The following is a 17,046-nucleotide window of genomic DNA, read 5'->3' on the forward strand; positions in this document are numbered from 1 at the left end:
CTGCCAAATCTACATCCTGTCAGGGAACATTTATTGCAATAAGTATCTTGAAATATCACGCAAAGACAATAGAAAATTATTAAAGTTTACTTCATTTGTTGTAAATTTGAATATATTTTTTTAACTAAGTGGCTCCGCCCCCTGCTCGTTGACGCTCACCAACCCCTGAAGATTACTTTGCAATCTGACTTGATTCACGACGATTTAAAACGTCTATTGGAAATAATTAGATTAAAAAAGGTGCTACGAGTTCCATTTCGAACAAAATGCAAATCCCAGTCTCCCTCTAGTAGAAAATAGAGTTGACGTAAAGAGCTCAAAATTAGAATATAATGTCGCACCCAGGGGCGGACTCGATAAGGATAGAGGGCCAGGGTGTCAACCTTGGCCTCCAAAGGGCGCAAAAAAAAAAAAAAAAAGTGCAAAGGGGAAAAAAAAAACAATGTTTACGAACAACACAGGTTTACGTGTTGTTACAGTAACACAGTTTTACGTGTTTAACGAAAAGAAAAAAAAAGCGAAGTGAAAAATCGCACAGGTTTGTTAGCGCAAAAATTTTAAAAAAGAAATAAATAAAAATTTGGGTTGCACCAAAAAATCAATTCAAAAAAAGTTGTTCAGGCTTAAAAGCGTACAGGCAGGAGGGTGCATCGGCTCGCGGGCCGACGGGCCAGTCCGCGCCTGCTCGCACCCACCAGAAGACAAAAAAAAAAAAAAAAAACCTTGATAAAAATATGCTTAACCCAGACATTAAAAAAAAAAAAAAAAGACAAAACGGCTTGTAGAGCACCCATTTCACGGAATCCAAGCTAACTTGTACCAATATGCACACAGCAGTGCAGAAGGGCAGCCGGGCTCGTATGAGCATTGTAAATTGGCAGTTTTTTGTGCGTTTGAAAAGTTGTTTTCTAATTCATGGTCTCTAGTTATATATTTTGCTCTTTTGCTTCGGGCTTGAATTGAGTTGAGCCTAGGACTTTCCGTTAAAATAAAAACCCTTTGTATGCTGTTCTAAATCAGTGGGCAATCATAACTGGAGCAGTACTTGATACAGAAAAAAATCTCTTTAAAACGACATATGATGTTAAGTGGTGTGGGTAAATTTTATTCCATTTATAGGCAATTTACATGAAATTTTAGCTTTAAGAAAAATCGAAATTTAAAATAAAAAACTCCAGGAGCAAACCCTTGCAACTTAAAGTAATTTTGTAAAAAATTTCAAGGCTGTAGGTGCTCTGGGGTCTCCTGGACGCAGGCCCACCACAGACTGCCTTCTAGAATTTCTTTGAAACTGTACTTTTTTTAACCTCCAATGACTTTAAAAGGAAGAAAAAAGGAGAAAGCACGATAATTATTTTAATCTTATAATCATTTCTCAGGGATTTTTCGCGAGATCATTAAAATTTCCTCTTCAGATTCATCAATGTCTTTTTCGGGGCTTAATTTCTAATGAAAAAAGTGCAAAACTATACTTCCTTGAACTTGTTTTAATGCGTAAATAGTCTGAATTACGTCCAAAATATGAAAAATCACAAACAATTTTTTTACAAAAAAAAAAAAAAAAAAAACAGGACTGAGCTCCCATGCAAATTAAGCTATGGTTTTTATGAATGTACTGAAGTTTTAGAGCATTTAATCATTCATGCAAAACCGCTATGAGAAATTCTAAATTCATGAGAGACTTTTTTTGCTTAAGTATTACTTCAAATGTGGAGTAGACACATCTATTCTTTTAAGTTTTCAAAAAGGCATCGATTGGTAGGGTTACAAAGAAGTTATGTAGTGTACATTGTACACATCACATTTTTTATTAGATACTCCATTCTATATAATTGCTCAAAATCACAACAAAAATTTAACATGTGAAAAAAAAATATATATTGATTGTGATTTACAAAGACTTATTGCTGCGGAAACTAATTATTGGAGTGAAGTTCTTCTGCGCATTGTGGCAACATTGAAAATGCTTGCTCAAAATTGTTTAGCAATTCGAGGTAAAAGTGATAAACTCTATGACTCCAATAATGGTAATTTTTTACAAATAATTCAATTACTTGCTCAGTTTGACCCAGTAATGGAGGAGCATGTACTTAGAAAGGAGGAAGCTAAAGTCCACTATCTAGGGAAAATTATACAAAATGAAATAATCTCCCTTTTACATCAAAATATTAAATCACATATTGTAAGTGAAATTTTGCAAGCCAAATATTACTCCGTAATTCTGGATTGTACTCCTGATGTCAGTAAGATTGAACAAATGACATTCATGGTAAGATATGTATCAATTGACAAATCGCACCCAAATCAGATAATCGTTAAAATCAACGAAAGGTTTTTAGGTTTTCTTCCAGTTGAAAGATCAACCGGAAAAGACCTTTCAGATATATTAGTCGAAAAACTTTCAAAATTAGGTCTGAATTTAATGGATATGAGGGGACAAGCCTATGATAACGATTTGAATATGAGAGGCGGTAAATTAGGGGTACAATCCAGAATTAAGGAGTTAAACTCACGAGCCGTCTATGTTCCATGCAGCAATCATTCCTTAAACTTAGTTATCAACGACATGGCAAAGGCATCCTTAGAGGCCTGTAATTTTTTTAATTTTGTTCAGAAAATTTATACTTTTTTTTCCTCATCAACTTTCCGATGGGGCATATTGCTACAACATATAAAAGGGTTCACCTTGAAACCATTAAGTAAAACTCGATGGGAAAGCCGCGTAGAGGCTATAAAACCCTTAAGGTATGAATTAGGGGGAATTTACGATGCTTTCCTTAGCATCTATGACAACATAGAAATCGACAACTCTGTCAGAGATGAGGCATCAGGATTGTTAAAAGCTCTGAAGCAATTTAAATTTCTATGCTCAATAGTTATATGGTATAAAATTTTAAATGGCATAAATCCAATCAGTAAGTTATTGCAGACCATAGACTATGACCTTCCATCCGCAATAGAACTCATAAAACCTGTGGAGATTTTTTTAAGGATCTGCGATCCGATGCGTCTTTCGAGGAAATGCTCTCTGATGCAACGGAATTGGCTGAAGAGATTGACATCCCGGCTAATTTTGAGCTGACACAACCTCGTCATAGAGTAAGACGAAAAAGTACTCATTTTGTGTATGAAGCACAAGATGATCCAGTGGAAGATCCGAAATTAAAATTCAAAATAGAGTTTTACTTTTTTACAATAGATCAGGCAATTAATGCCTTAGAAAGTAGGTTTGAATTAATGAGTACCCACAGCAGCTTTTTTAAATTTTTATACAATGTGTATGACTTAAGGGACACCCCAAAAGAAGAGTTAATTAAACACTGCAAAGATTTAGAATTAGTGCTGACGGATGGAGATTCACGAGACATAAGGGTAGTGGACTTAGCAGACGAAATAGTGTCAGTTTCCGCCTTATTACGAAAAAGGCAAAGCCCAATTGAAGTTTTGTCGTTAGTTTCAACTCTTGATATCGCACCAAATTTAGCTATTAGTTTGAGAATTTTATTGTCTTTGCCAATAAGTGTGGCAAGTGGAGAGAGGAGTTTCTCAAAACTAAAATTAATAAAAAATTTCTTACGCTCCACAACTCTTCAAGATAGGTTAAATGGTTTAGCTACATTGGCTATTGAACATGAGTTAGCTGAACAAATAGATTTAAAAAAAATAATCACTAAGTTTGCAGAATTAAAAGTAAGAAAAAAAGCCTTTTAAATGTGTTTATTTAAGGTGCGCAGTAGTAATAATTTAGAGGAGGGGGGAGGGGCGGTACACATTGAATTCTAACCTTTGTCCTGGTATTCTTTTTCATTTTTAGTTATTTAACAGACTTGATGCAGACTGAACTTTTATTATAAGTTACTACAAGAAGAGAAACATCGGTAAACAGTAATCTGACTTCTAAAACTTTTGTACAACACGAGAAAGTAATTTTCATTAAGCTGTCATGAAAATATGCACCAATACAAAAATTGTTTAATTGCATTCCTACTTTATGATTATTTAAAAAAAAAAAAAGATGAGTTAATGTTTTTTAAAATAACGATTCTATTTTTTTCGTCCATTTTAGTATTTTGCTTTGCTGTCACTTTAAATGTCAGTAATGCATAGCACTTCCAAAATCCTGTCTGTTCTCAAGAAATATTGTTAAATTAATTAAATACTATAATTGTTTTTTTCTTCCAATAATTTGATAATCCAGCTATGTTTCGAGGTCTTTAATACAAGACACGTTAATTTGGTGTTTGTTTTGAAGTGCCCTTTTTTTTTGTCTAGTTTAATGTACAGCTTTAATAAATTTGATTTCATTTCATTGTGCTGTTTATTTATTGGCATGATCTATTAAAGGTTTATTGGCATGTATTTACTGTCAATTTATCCCTTTTTATTTTTTCCCGTGGGGAGGGGCGCCGTGGGATATTGTAATTGCGTAGCAAGTAATTATTATATACCACTAAAGTAACGTAAAGTAAAAACGTCTAAAAAGCACAAATTCGCAGAATTTGTGCTTTTTAGACGTTGTTACTTTATGTTACTTTACTGTTCAGCACAAAGGTATTTATTTATATTATTTACCAGGTTTTAAATAATGATACATATTTGACGGTCCAGTTTTTGAACTTCTGCATGTTGTCGGAATTGGATCGCGCACAGGACTCCTCTCTCTCCCCCACCCCCTTCCTAGATTGAGCATTTTTAAAAAAATGTTCCATGCTATTAAAGAGAAGAAATTAATGCTCCTTAGGGAAACAAAGTAATTTTAATTGGAAAAAATATCGATTGTCGTGAAAAAGTCTTAATTTATTTTCAAAAGAAACTTAAAATTAAATTTTTCTATAGTTACACATTATTTCTTAGTTAATCACACCCCACACTACACTTCATATTTGTTTTACCCCCACCTCTCCTTTTTTTTCTTTTTACTTTTACTAGACGATCAAAAAATAAGAAAATACTTAAAATTCTACGCTTCGGATGCCTCCTCCCTCAGTTAAAATCATTAAAGTGCTCTTCAAATCTCGTTTCACCCTGCTTTTAATATCATACAAATCGTCTAAAAACGACGCCTTGTTGAGGTGCTTAGCGAGAAGTCCTCTTTTAATACATTGAGACGATGCTCCCGTATGCAATCTGAAAATGAAAAAACTATAATTTCAAAAAATTAAGATGAGACCTTTTAACCCTCACCCCAGTCCTTGAAAATGGCTTAAAAACATCGCTTTTTATTACTTCTGTTTTGGAAAGTTTCTTGGGGAGATTCAAAGAGCCCTTTCCTGTAATCATGAAAGTTTGTCGGTAACTGCCTTTTGGAACTTCAGTGTCAAAAAATTGGGGTGAAAAGTTTACGTCATCTCAAATCTATTTAAAAAAAAAAAAATCATCGAAGACCCAACCCTTACTCTGAAGTCAACACATTTCGCCTATAATCGTGTTTTTAAGACTTCAGTTTCTTAAAATTCCCCCCTCAAAAGACCCCCTGAAACTTTCCACCGTCTAAACCGCCACAGAGCGTCTAAAACTGCGTTCTTAAGACTATAATTTCAAAAAATTCTCCGAGGGAGAACCCCCAGACCCCTCTAGCAGATACGGGTATTTTTTAAGCGTACCCCCCCCCCTATAAATATTTTCTGGTGGCACAGCCCAAGTGCAGGAAAGCCATGGTCGTACTTAGGATTGATGAATTGATGAATACGTGAAGACAACGCGAAACTGCTTTCAAGCATGACCATTTTAGGGGGTGGGGGTGGGGGCTTATCGTTTTTTTTGAAAGAATGTTTTATATTTAAAAAAAAAGAGGAATTACCAAAAAGAAGGGACTATATTTGTAATGCAAAAATTGTAATGTTTGGTTTTTTTTTACCGTGGAGAGGGGCGGCACTTTGGAAATTTGTCCGGGGCGGCAAAACTGCTAGAGCCGCCCCTGCCCCTGATTTGGATAGACTGGCTTTGACAAGACCGTTGCTAGAAAATTTCACTTTAAATTAAATGGAGGGAAAAGAAAAAAAAAGTTGAATTTTCCATAACATTAAAAAAAAAATCTTTGCTTTTGTTTTGTTTGACACAAGTTTTGGAATTGGGGCACTCCATTCCAAGGTATGTAAGATTCACCTCCCTTTTATTTTTTTTAATACTAAAAAAATGTACACACACACACACATATATATATATATATAGATATAAAAGAAGTACCCCCCCCCCCCCCCCCCACCGAAAGTCGGGTCTAGCTACGACTCTACCTACTAGCAGTTCAGCTGTTTGAGGTTCAAGTTGGCAGTTGAATACAGCCATTAAGGCTATGGGAAGATATGAAAGGGAAAGCTTACCACATATCCATTTCTTTCCGGGTGTTGGAAAACTCTGTGCTGTAAACAAATATGACTCCGTTCCCATCTCTCATCAAAGCCGGCCAGCAGTTCTCAAATCTGGAACAAACAACCTTGTCATTTCAAATTTTCCCATAGGAATTAGTAAGCAGTATGAATATGTAACAATTCATAGAAAAAACCTCAGTAAAATGCATACAGAAATGCATAATTAGATTAAAGTTCCCAAATCCAGGTGGTGGAAATTAACCCCCTTGATCCCTTCAGTGATGGGTGAGGAAACAAAGCAAAATTATGTGCGTAAGACTATAGTAAAAGACAACTCAGATATCAGCACATCGCTAAACAAAGCAAAAAACTCTGAAACGAAATGGACATGTAAATTTCATTGCTGCCCGATACTTCTCAGATATGTACATCCCCACACTTCCAAAAGATAACAACACAGATGCAAACTTCTATGCATCTCTATTGGAATACATTTAAAAATTATACATTTATAACAAAACAAAAACACACATATACAGCACCAAACTATGTAGACTGAAATTTATCCCCTTACACACCCCTAGATGAGAAAATAAGAGTAAGTGTGAGGGACTAGTTAATGAAACTTCTTTATTTAAGTTTAAGTTCAGATTAAAGGTCAGGGATCATATTTTATTCCCAGGAAATACTCTCCAGGATAAGCAGCAGCTTATGGATGTTAAAAAGTTAAATTCCAAAGACCAGGACTTTATGTTAATGCCCCACCCATGATGGAAGAGTTGTATCTCAATATATATTTTTAAAGAAGTAACACCACGGAAATTGTGAAATTCAGTCTGTTGCGAGCCTGTGTCCAAGAGACTCCATAGCCTCTACAGCCTTGAAATTTCGTACAAAATTACTTCGAGTCTTTGGGGATTAGCATCATATTTTTTTTTCCAAAATTTTAAATTACCTTTTTTGTAATTATTTTTTAAGCTGAAATTTCACATAAACTGCCTAGTGAAGGGATGAAAATTTTCCCACACCCATTAACATCCCATAATGTACAGAGATATTCTGCCGTGTTAAGAGCAAAAGTGGTATCTGCAGTTGAGTTCAAAATGAGGAATTGCCATTTAAAGTTTTGCCCCTCCATGTATTTGATTCAGATGCAATTATTTCAGATTAAAAAATATATATACATTTCCCATTCACAAATGACCGTAAAACATTGTATTTAGGTCAAATATGTAACAACGAACCACCAAGTGATCGTAACTCAATTTTGATATAAAGTACAGAATGACTTTTGTGTTTAGCACGGCAACATTGACAGGGCTTGACTAACTAAAATTGAGGCTCACGAGCCACAATAAAAGGCTCCAATCTCTATTCTATTACTCGAAAACAACACAAAATGATGCTTAAACTTCAAAGTATGGGGACTAGCCCCCTTGTTGCGCCTTTGTATATCGCTGCAGGGTCCTGTGCAACCGCAGTTTGCACTTACAGTCGGACCTCCATACATCAAAGTAGCAAATTTCTGGAAAAAAAATCGATATATAGAAATTTTGATATATAGAAACGATCTTATTTTATCGTACAAATCTCCTAAAACACTAAAATTAAAGCTAATTTTTGTGTATAAAACCCAATTTCTAGTTTATACGAGCATCGGATTAAATGAAAGTTGAAAAATAAAAAATTAACACAAATTACATTTTTGTGCCATCATACATCTTCATTCTTCGACAATTAACTTGATTTGCAAGATTAGGGGGGTTTCGTTTTGACAGTGTAATTGAGAGAAAAGTAAAAAATCAATCTACTTAACTTGAATGATTTTTACTGAAGCCAAAAAGGCTAGGAATGATAATCAACAGACAAAAGGGATAGCTTGAAACTGATTTTGCAGTGTTACTGGTTACAACTTAGATTTGAAATAAACTTGAGGGAATTTAAGAACTCCAGAACAGAACAACGACCTATCTACACAGCCCTCTACCTCAGATTCCTTATGAGTTTCATAGCAACCTTTAGTAAACATAATTTTCTCCACTAATTTTTATTTTTCAACCGTCTGAAGTAGAAAAAAATCTACGAATGTTTCGAAATTTTTTTCGATATATAGAGATTTTTTCGATATATAGAAACAATTTTAATATGTAATGAACATAGAAATTTGCTGGGATTTCAATACATAGAAAATTTCGATATGTGGAAGTTTGATATATGGAGGTTCGACTGTATTTAGCACCATCTTTTTTTTTTTAACATTAATTTTATAACTTAACTCTTTTATAGCCCAATTAAATAGTGAAGAGCATATTGCTCCCTCCAATACAAATATTCAAAAGCAAAAAGGAGGCCATTTACCAAATAATTCTTTTTTCAGAGTCTTTTTAGCTTTGTTAGTCATAAAGTTCGCTTTGTGAAGAAAAAAAAATGCTTTGCATAAAATTACTCATACAAAACCAACTAAATAAAAGAAATACTATTAAAGTATCCAAAGAGGTTTTTTTTGTCAATTAAGAAGTCATTAATTTTTATTATCTTCTCAAAATTGCATGATTTTGTCATGCTACGCACAACTTCTTAAAAAATTGAGCCTCTTAGGATAATGGAGTCTCAGGTATAGATGGCCTGTGCAATAATAAGGCCCAGGCATCATTTGAAAAATAAAGAAAATCAGTCATGTCTCCAAACTTTCTGAGTAAGGAAAACATTTTAGAGGTTGCAGTGGGGTTCCTCCCATTGGGATGTCGATATCAATTTTTGGCAGCCTGATCAAAAGAATACAACCAGGCTTTAAAAAAAAAACCATCAACAGTCTTTGTATTTCAGATAATTACAGTCCAATAACAAGAAAAGTTAAAAATAATAAATCCAACATAAACCAGTGCTATTTTGCTCAAAAAAAAAAAAAAAAAAAAAAACATACTTGGTGTCTCCACTGCAATCCCAAAGTTCAACTTCGGCCTTGGCTATCCGTCCGCCGATATTCAAACTGTCGCTTTCAAACTCCAGAATGCTGAAAAGAGAAACAGATGAGTTAAAACATCTTAATCTCCTTTCACTAAGTCCAGTTCACTTCACTTTGTGTAAATCAGTCTTCTGGCTTATTTAGTAAGAAAAATGATAACCTCCATTTAGGCATGGTATTAATGGATTATTAAAATGCTTTATTTTTAAATTAAGTAATACTAAAGAATAAGTATCTAATATGTATATTTGTGAGACAAAAAATTAAAATCTCAATATAAATTCGTACGAATATTTTTTTCCACCTGTGTAATACAGAAACTAAAATGCAGATATTCAACATCTGATGCAAATAAATTAGAGCAACCGATCAATGTTTTCCAAACTGCTAAAAATAAGAAACTATCATTAAAATAAAATTAGAAAATTGGTTAAACTGAATGTTAATGCATAAAATTTTCCTTCAAATGAACAGAATTAAAAAATAAATAAATAAATAAAATAAAATAAATACCAATATTTATAACAGTTTGAAATACAGCAGAATACCTTCAAACAACCAACTAATGAAACACATCTTTCCGTAAACCACACAACTTTTCAGAAGGAAACAAAAAGTTGTAGGTTAAAAAAACTTATACATTCTGTGTTGTAAAGTTAACAGCATTATTTGACCAACTAAATTTTAAACCAGTTTTTCATCTTTGAAGCTTTATTTAAAACTTTTATGAAAAATAATATTCACAGAAAAAAAGTACTAAATGTCCTTAAAAGCACAGTTGCTATGAAACCACGAAGCAAGCAAAATAGCAGGACAATGCATTTACTTTTGATAATAAAGCAAATTTTTTGTGAAAAATGATTACATTGCTTTAATACTCACTGCAGTTAAAACTTATTTTCACTTGTAAATATAATTAATATGTTCCGATTATTAGTTTAAAAATTTGTGAAATGATCTGTATAATACCAAAATTTATTAAACACAAAACCTCTGGTTCTAAAATGTGCCTTAAATCAGTCTTCTACTATATATATTGTTAACAACATGGTAAATAAATAATTCAATCAACAATTTAATTGTTTAAAGGTTAGTTTTCAGGAAAAATTGGCTTGCTATCATTTAACCTAAAGCAGGGGTGCCCACATAAATATCCTAGACACCTCAAAAAGTGTGAGTCCCACCTCAAAAAAAAAAAAGAGAAAAATATCCCTCAACGCCCCCTCCCCCGAAAAAAAAATTTCAATGGTGCAATCTGCCCCCTAGGTGAGCACCCTTGTCTGAAGGTTACTTTTTACAAGGATATCAATGTTAAATACTACTAGTTAATGAAATAATTGACATAAGTGTGTTATTTTCGTAAGATAAATGCAATTAATATCTTTTCATGCATCTTCGCTTGTTCATCAAATAACCACATAAAAAAAACACATAATAAGTTGTTGCATTTAAGCCTTTGGGAGAAACAAACCCTATTAGTTTTGTAAGTATGGTCTTGTGGTTATGGTTCCTAAGAAAGTGATGCTACCCCTACATGGAGAGGAGCTTGATTTTGGCCAAGAGAGATGGCAACACCACCTCCGAAATTTTGGAACAGTTCTGAGAGGGAGGAAAAGTTTCCAGAAACTCTGTACCAATGGTAAGTGCTTGTGTCCTAACACAGGACTTTTGCTCCCATAGAAATGATAAGCATGTACTCTGCAGGTAATTAGTGGCAGTGGGATCTGGATCCGGAACCCCTCGAGGAAAATGGACTCTTCTGAGTCCATTTTCCTATCCAGTAGGCGATCCAAGACCCCAGAATGATTCTAATACTCAGTCCTTAAAAACAGTAATGTTTTAACAAACAATTTTTGTAACATGTTTTCTGATCTTCATAAAGTAGCCTTACTGGTTTTTCTAATGGTTCAGGAAACCAGTGTTACTGGTTATCTCCAGTTCAACATGCAATTGTGCGACAGACACTATTAGAAGTTTGCCAAGAAAACAGCCTTTTTCCAAAGTGATCTACACTGAAGGGAAAAAAATAAATCTTGGAGCAAATAAAAGTACATCCAATGGCAGTACAGCTATATGAGGCTCATCAGTCATTAGGGCTCCATAGGCGGATTTAGGACCGAGTTCCTGGGGGGGCAGGATTTTTTTTTTGGAGCAACATTTTTAATTGCCCTCCCCCCCCTTCCATGTTTTTGTCTGTTTTCTGTGATGCGCAAGGCCATTCTTTACTTTTTATGTGTCGTTTTCATTACTGTGTGTAATCGTGCTGTCCTTTTTAAATCGACCTTAAAAGATAGGGGGCTAGTATTAAGAGAGTAACGCAGTGCTCCCTTTTAAGTGGAATATAGGATATCCCCATTTTTAGGGGGCCCGGGGGTTACTCCTCCGCAGGAAATTATCTAAAATGGATATAAAATTTTGCATTTTGAAGTCTTATAAGGGTTAATTGGAAATAATAGGCAATTTTTTTTTTTTTAAGTTTTTCCGCTTTAAAAGATCTTTGTGATGCAAGTTAATACTTTAAAAGAAATGGTGCACAGATTTAGAGAATAGGTATCAAGAGAGTAACATACTACCCATTTGAACAATTCTTAATTTATACACTTGATAAGAAATAAAATTGAAGCACACTTTGCTTAGGAATTTCAAAGACTTGTCTAATTATTTTCAAGGTTTGCTTGGTTAGATTGGGTTTTTGGTTCAAGAGCCCTTGTAGGCTATACTGTGCCAATTCTTTTCAGGGATTTTAGAACCTATCAATAACTTGCACTTTCCAGTCTCTGAAATTGAGTAGTAAATTATACACTTGTACAGTATTGTTCAAACTTTGTAAGAAACGGCTATTTTAAGTTTAAAAGAAAAATAAACTTTAATTTCCTATTCAAAAAAGAAAAAATCATGATTTTTTTTTGTTATAAGATTTTGGAAGATAAGTTGTTACTATATAAACTCCTCCCAAAATTGGGGGTCATTGTCCTCTTTGCCCCCCCCCCCTATAAATCCACCCATGCTCTTCTGAACTATTCAAAAACGAAAAAATCATGATTTTTTTTAAAAATTTTTGGAAGATGTGTTGTTACTACATAAAGTCCTCCCAAAACTGGGGGGGCATTGCCCCCCTCTGACCCCCCATAAATCCGCCCATGTAGGGCTCATCATCATATAGGGCCAACGAGTGGTCGCATCAGTCTAGTCAGAAACTATTGGAAATTTGTATGCTAATTTAAAACAATTTTGAACAAATAGTGAATAAAAAACTTTTTAAAATGCTTTTAAGCTGATGATTTTACTTGAATTACAGAAAGGTTTGAAAACTTACGTTATTTGAAACATTTCAAACACTCAAAATCCAGAAAATTTGCTTGCTTAAGTGAAGCCTTGAAGTGAGTTTGATGAGAAAATTAACTTTACAATTACAATAATTGCTCATTGTTTTTGGCAAAAGTTTAAAAGAGATGTTGGTAGATCTTAAGACAGAAAAAATAACTTAAGAAATTGTCTTTAAAAAAAGGAGAAAATATGCTGGTTACATAAACGTTTTTTTTCTGTCAAGGCCTAAACAAAAACCAGTCAAGTGAAAAGGTACCTTTTTTATAGAAAAGTATTTACAAAATTTAATTCCTTTATAAGCAAAGTTTGTTTACATAAGAGCAAAAACATCAAGATAGATAAAAGATAAAATCTAACATTAATGAAGTGCAACTTCACAATGTAATACAAAGACATGACTGTCATGAGTTTCATGGTTACCCATGACACACAGGGGCACCTCAATGGGAGGTCACAAGAGGTCGCTGTGACCTCCGAAAAATTCTTTATCTGGCAAATTTTTTTCTGACCATTTAGCAAATTTGAGGATATATGGGCATAATAATTTTTGCACTTTTTAAATACCCAATTGTAAATTTTTATTAGATTTAATTAGTGAACAAACACCCATCATTCGGCAAAACTTTTTCCATTCAGCATATTGATAATTTTGGCCCTCCTAAAAATTTAAATTTGGTACACTCATGAACAAACATTAAAGTTTGAAAAATTTCAGCTTTAATGATGTTGATTTCTATTCGTTAGCTTTCTTTCATCAAAGTTAATTTTTTCCTTCTTAAATGAGAAACTTATTTTATCTATTTATCCATTTTCTAATTGGAACTTTCACGTTAAAGGCATTTTTTATTTTTAATAATTTTATTTATCACTAATGCAAACTAAAAATTTTGTTATTGGTGACATTCAACAACTTCAATAGGGAAGTTGCAACCTATTAAATGTTCATATTTTGGCTATTGGATATTGTTAATTCACCCTCAAAACTAAAAAATTCACCATCGCCGAATTTTAAAACACCGTGGTTGATTTTTAATGAATTTTTAAAAATCCACGCGCAAAAGTGCGCACTTCTGAAACGTCACTAGCTTACGTCACAGGGTGCGAATGGGCAGCCTTCCGCCGAAGATCCCTTGTTTTCGCTAGGAACATTTTGAGCGCGCTGATATTTTTATTTTTTAGAAATTCAATAATCCTTTTGAACACACTATGGAGACCGGATTCGTTAAAGCACAATCTAAATAATCTTCCTCATGTAACATCAATGAGGATATTGGAATATTTCCGAGAGGATGAGGGGTTTAATGTTCCAGAAACGCGAGGAGTTAAATGCGAGGAGAAAGCCTTTTACGTTTCGTCTTCGAAGTCGAATGCGTGACATTCGGCTTCTCCCCTACCGGAAGGCGCATGACGTCACTTCCTATGCCATCTGACGTCACAGGCGCTTGAACTTTAAAAATTAATTTAAAAAAAACTACTTATCGTATCGCAAAAAATTTTTCACCTATGATGTGCATATATGTTACTCTATCATATAAAAATAAAATTGAAAAATCGAAAACTTCCCTATTTCTAAATTATAAAGTTGATATATACTAATACTTGTAAATAGCGTCAATCAGTTAAATCAATTTTTCTATAGTCGCTCAGGTAGAAAGTAAACAAGTTGCCACGCCAAGTGTACCTTTAGTGGTAAAATACATTTAAAATTTTAGATGAGATTTGAAATAATTTACCGAACACCTTGTGTTGGATGATAATCACTCGAGATGGTCTCCGTGGCATCCGCTAGGAAATTCGAGATCACGGTTTTGCCACTCTGAAAAGGTAAAAAATCAATAAAAATGGAAGGCATGTATTTTAACAACCATTTCATAAAACTTCATTTCCACATGATTAATAACAGAGTTAAAAAATTTTAGGAAAACCAATTCTCCAGTTTATATAATCCAAAATAAATAAATGTTTTTATTCAAACAATTTTTAATAGTTTTATTTTAAATTTAAATTTTTGCACAGTTAATCTACGATTTTCACTTATAACAGGGGTGCCTATCCCCCATAAGGGGCCATTCATTAATTACGTAAGGATGATTTTGGCAATTTTTGACCCCCCTCCCCCCATGTAAGAGGGTACGTAAGATCTTTCAAACCCCTCCCCCCTATTCTTACATAAGATTCCATTACCTTTTTCAAAATGATAAAATGTTGTTAGAAAAGGATCAGTTATACTAAAACTCCCAGTTTGGCATAAATCAAAGATTTTTATTTTTCAAATATATTATATGATGCAATACTAATTAAATATAAAACATGCCATGAATAGTGCGATTCTTTAATTATGTTTTATACTACTCATTCTTTGTAAAACAAGTAAAAAACAGCTCATCATTATATGTTTTTCACCTTCCAGAACCTGAAATATGATCTCTTCCAAACTACCTGACTGCAAGATTTCTAATATAAAATATCGACTTGGATAATGTTACGTAAGAATAAGTTTGTCCCCTCCCTCCCCCCAAAGTAAGGGTATGTAGAGACTTTTGTAACCCCCCCCTCAGGACCCTTACCTTATTAATGAATGGCCCCTAAGAGCAAGGGCGCATCCCCCTAAATATCATGAAAGGCTCTTGCTTTTAAAGTGCATCAAAAGCAAGAACCCTCCCAAAAAAGGAAAAAATACCCATTAAAAGGGGACCACCCCCTAAAACTTTCAATGCCCTAGTCTACGCCATGCCTCCCCCCCCCAGGTGGGCACCCTGTCTATAAAATAATTTATATATCCACTATCCAGTAGGGGGAGGTGGGGTACGTTGGACCGGTCTCAATTATGTTAATACTATTTATATTTTTTATTTTACTTTATTACCAACAAATAGCAACTATGGTCCTATAAATCCTATAATGAAATCACACAGCACAGTTACATTGAACAAATTTTATTCCAGAAAGTGTTACAGTAAAGTCTCTTGAAAATCCGAGTTGATTGGGGCTCATGTCACATATGATTACTGAAAACTCGAATTATCCAGAAAATTCTTCCAGATTGAAATTGACACTATTTGGATGACATAGGATGGACATGTTTTACTTCCTTGTGCAAAGAAAAAGAAGTATTTTCTTCATGCAAAATTCTTACTCAAATTTCAACATAAATTTAAGCTTTACTTACATCTAAACAAATTATGATTTTTGTTCTTCACCATATCAGCGCATGTTTATGTGCACAGTTTTAAGCATCAAAACATGCTTTTTGAATGCGCCTGATACCATTTCGACCAGTTTTCTGCAGAGTGCACACGTACGAGATGTATCTCACATAACACAAAAACGGTTAGTTGGGAAAAATTTCCTTTTTGAAACTCATTGGCTTCGAGTTGTGCACCTACTTTTTTATTGCAATCAGATGCTCCAAAAAGGATGTTAACGTGTTCTTTGTCGAAAATCAATGTCAATTTTGCGTATCAAGTTATTATCTCCAAGGCATCTTTGAATACATATCTTGTAGTACATATCTTTTAGTCGATGAACATTTTGCTTCATTGGGAGTTGTTGAAACAAACTTCTCAATACATTTTCCTTATTTCCTGTTGGAAGTTAATTAGTTTTCCAGAAGCAAAATTTCTATTTTCAGATTTTAACGAAAATATTTTTTGAGCGACTAAAAAATTCAATTTAAAATATAAATGAGGCACCTCCAATTAAGCAGAACCTCGCACTTTCAAGACTCGGATTTTTGAGACTCTACTGTATTTCAGTAGTTTTGAGTAATTTTCAGAAAACTATAACTTTATTTTATAAAATATAATTTTCGTTAAGATTTCGGAAAAAAAATTTGAACTCCTTTCTGTCAACTCTTATAGTTCACAATAATTGCTTTTTTTTTTGTAAACAAGAAAAAAATTATGACATCACCTTTTTAGACCAAGAACGTGGGGTAGGTTGTTCCACTCTTTGTGAGGCACATTGGACTGGTCCAACCTACCCCACATAATTTTAAAACTTTTCTTTTTCTCTTAAATCTCAATAATTATAACAATATTCTACGTTCAGTAAATTACCGCCCATTAGCCAGGGCTAAAGCAAAAATACGTGAAATACACCGCCAGCTCAGTCATTTCCAGCCGAGGACTGCAGTTTCGTGCTTATTAGCACTCATTCGCACTCTTGGCTGCCTTAAGAGGTTTTCCATCTCCAGCTCAGTCACTTTCCTATGCCGGGCTGATGAGTGCTAATAAGCACGAAACTGCAGTCCTCGGCTGGAAATGAATGAGCTGGCGGTGTATTTCACGTATTTTTGCTTTAGCCCTGGCTAATGGGCGGTAATTTACTGAATATACCTGCCTCGCGTTCAATCTTCAAGTTGAACCGAACCATTGCTTCGGTCACTCGTCTGGTCTGCTAATTCTATATTAGCTACCAGTTTGTTTCGCACTCTTGGCTGCCTTA

General features: G+C 34.0%; 1 protein-coding gene across 1 annotated transcript in view; it reads right to left on the bottom strand.

Moving 5' to 3' along the window:
* LOC129222274 (intraflagellar transport protein 22 homolog) overlaps positions 1-17,046 on the bottom strand; it is a 29,743-nt gene that overhangs the window by 9,288 nt on the left and 3,409 nt on the right. The window contains exons 2-4 of the mRNA XM_054856756.1: positions 14,334-14,416; positions 9,232-9,321; positions 6,321-6,419 (exon numbers count right to left, since the gene is read on the bottom strand). Of these exons, the coding sequence (XP_054712731.1) occupies positions 6,321-6,419; positions 9,232-9,321; positions 14,334-14,416 (272 nt within the window). The remainder of the gene's footprint in view (positions 1-6,320; positions 6,420-9,231; positions 9,322-14,333; positions 14,417-17,046) is intronic.

This window comes from Uloborus diversus, chromosome 5 (genome assembly GCF_026930045.1).
Source record: "Uloborus diversus isolate 005 chromosome 5, Udiv.v.3.1, whole genome shotgun sequence".
Lineage (NCBI taxonomy): Eukaryota > Metazoa > Arthropoda > Arachnida > Araneae > Uloboridae > Uloborus > Uloborus diversus.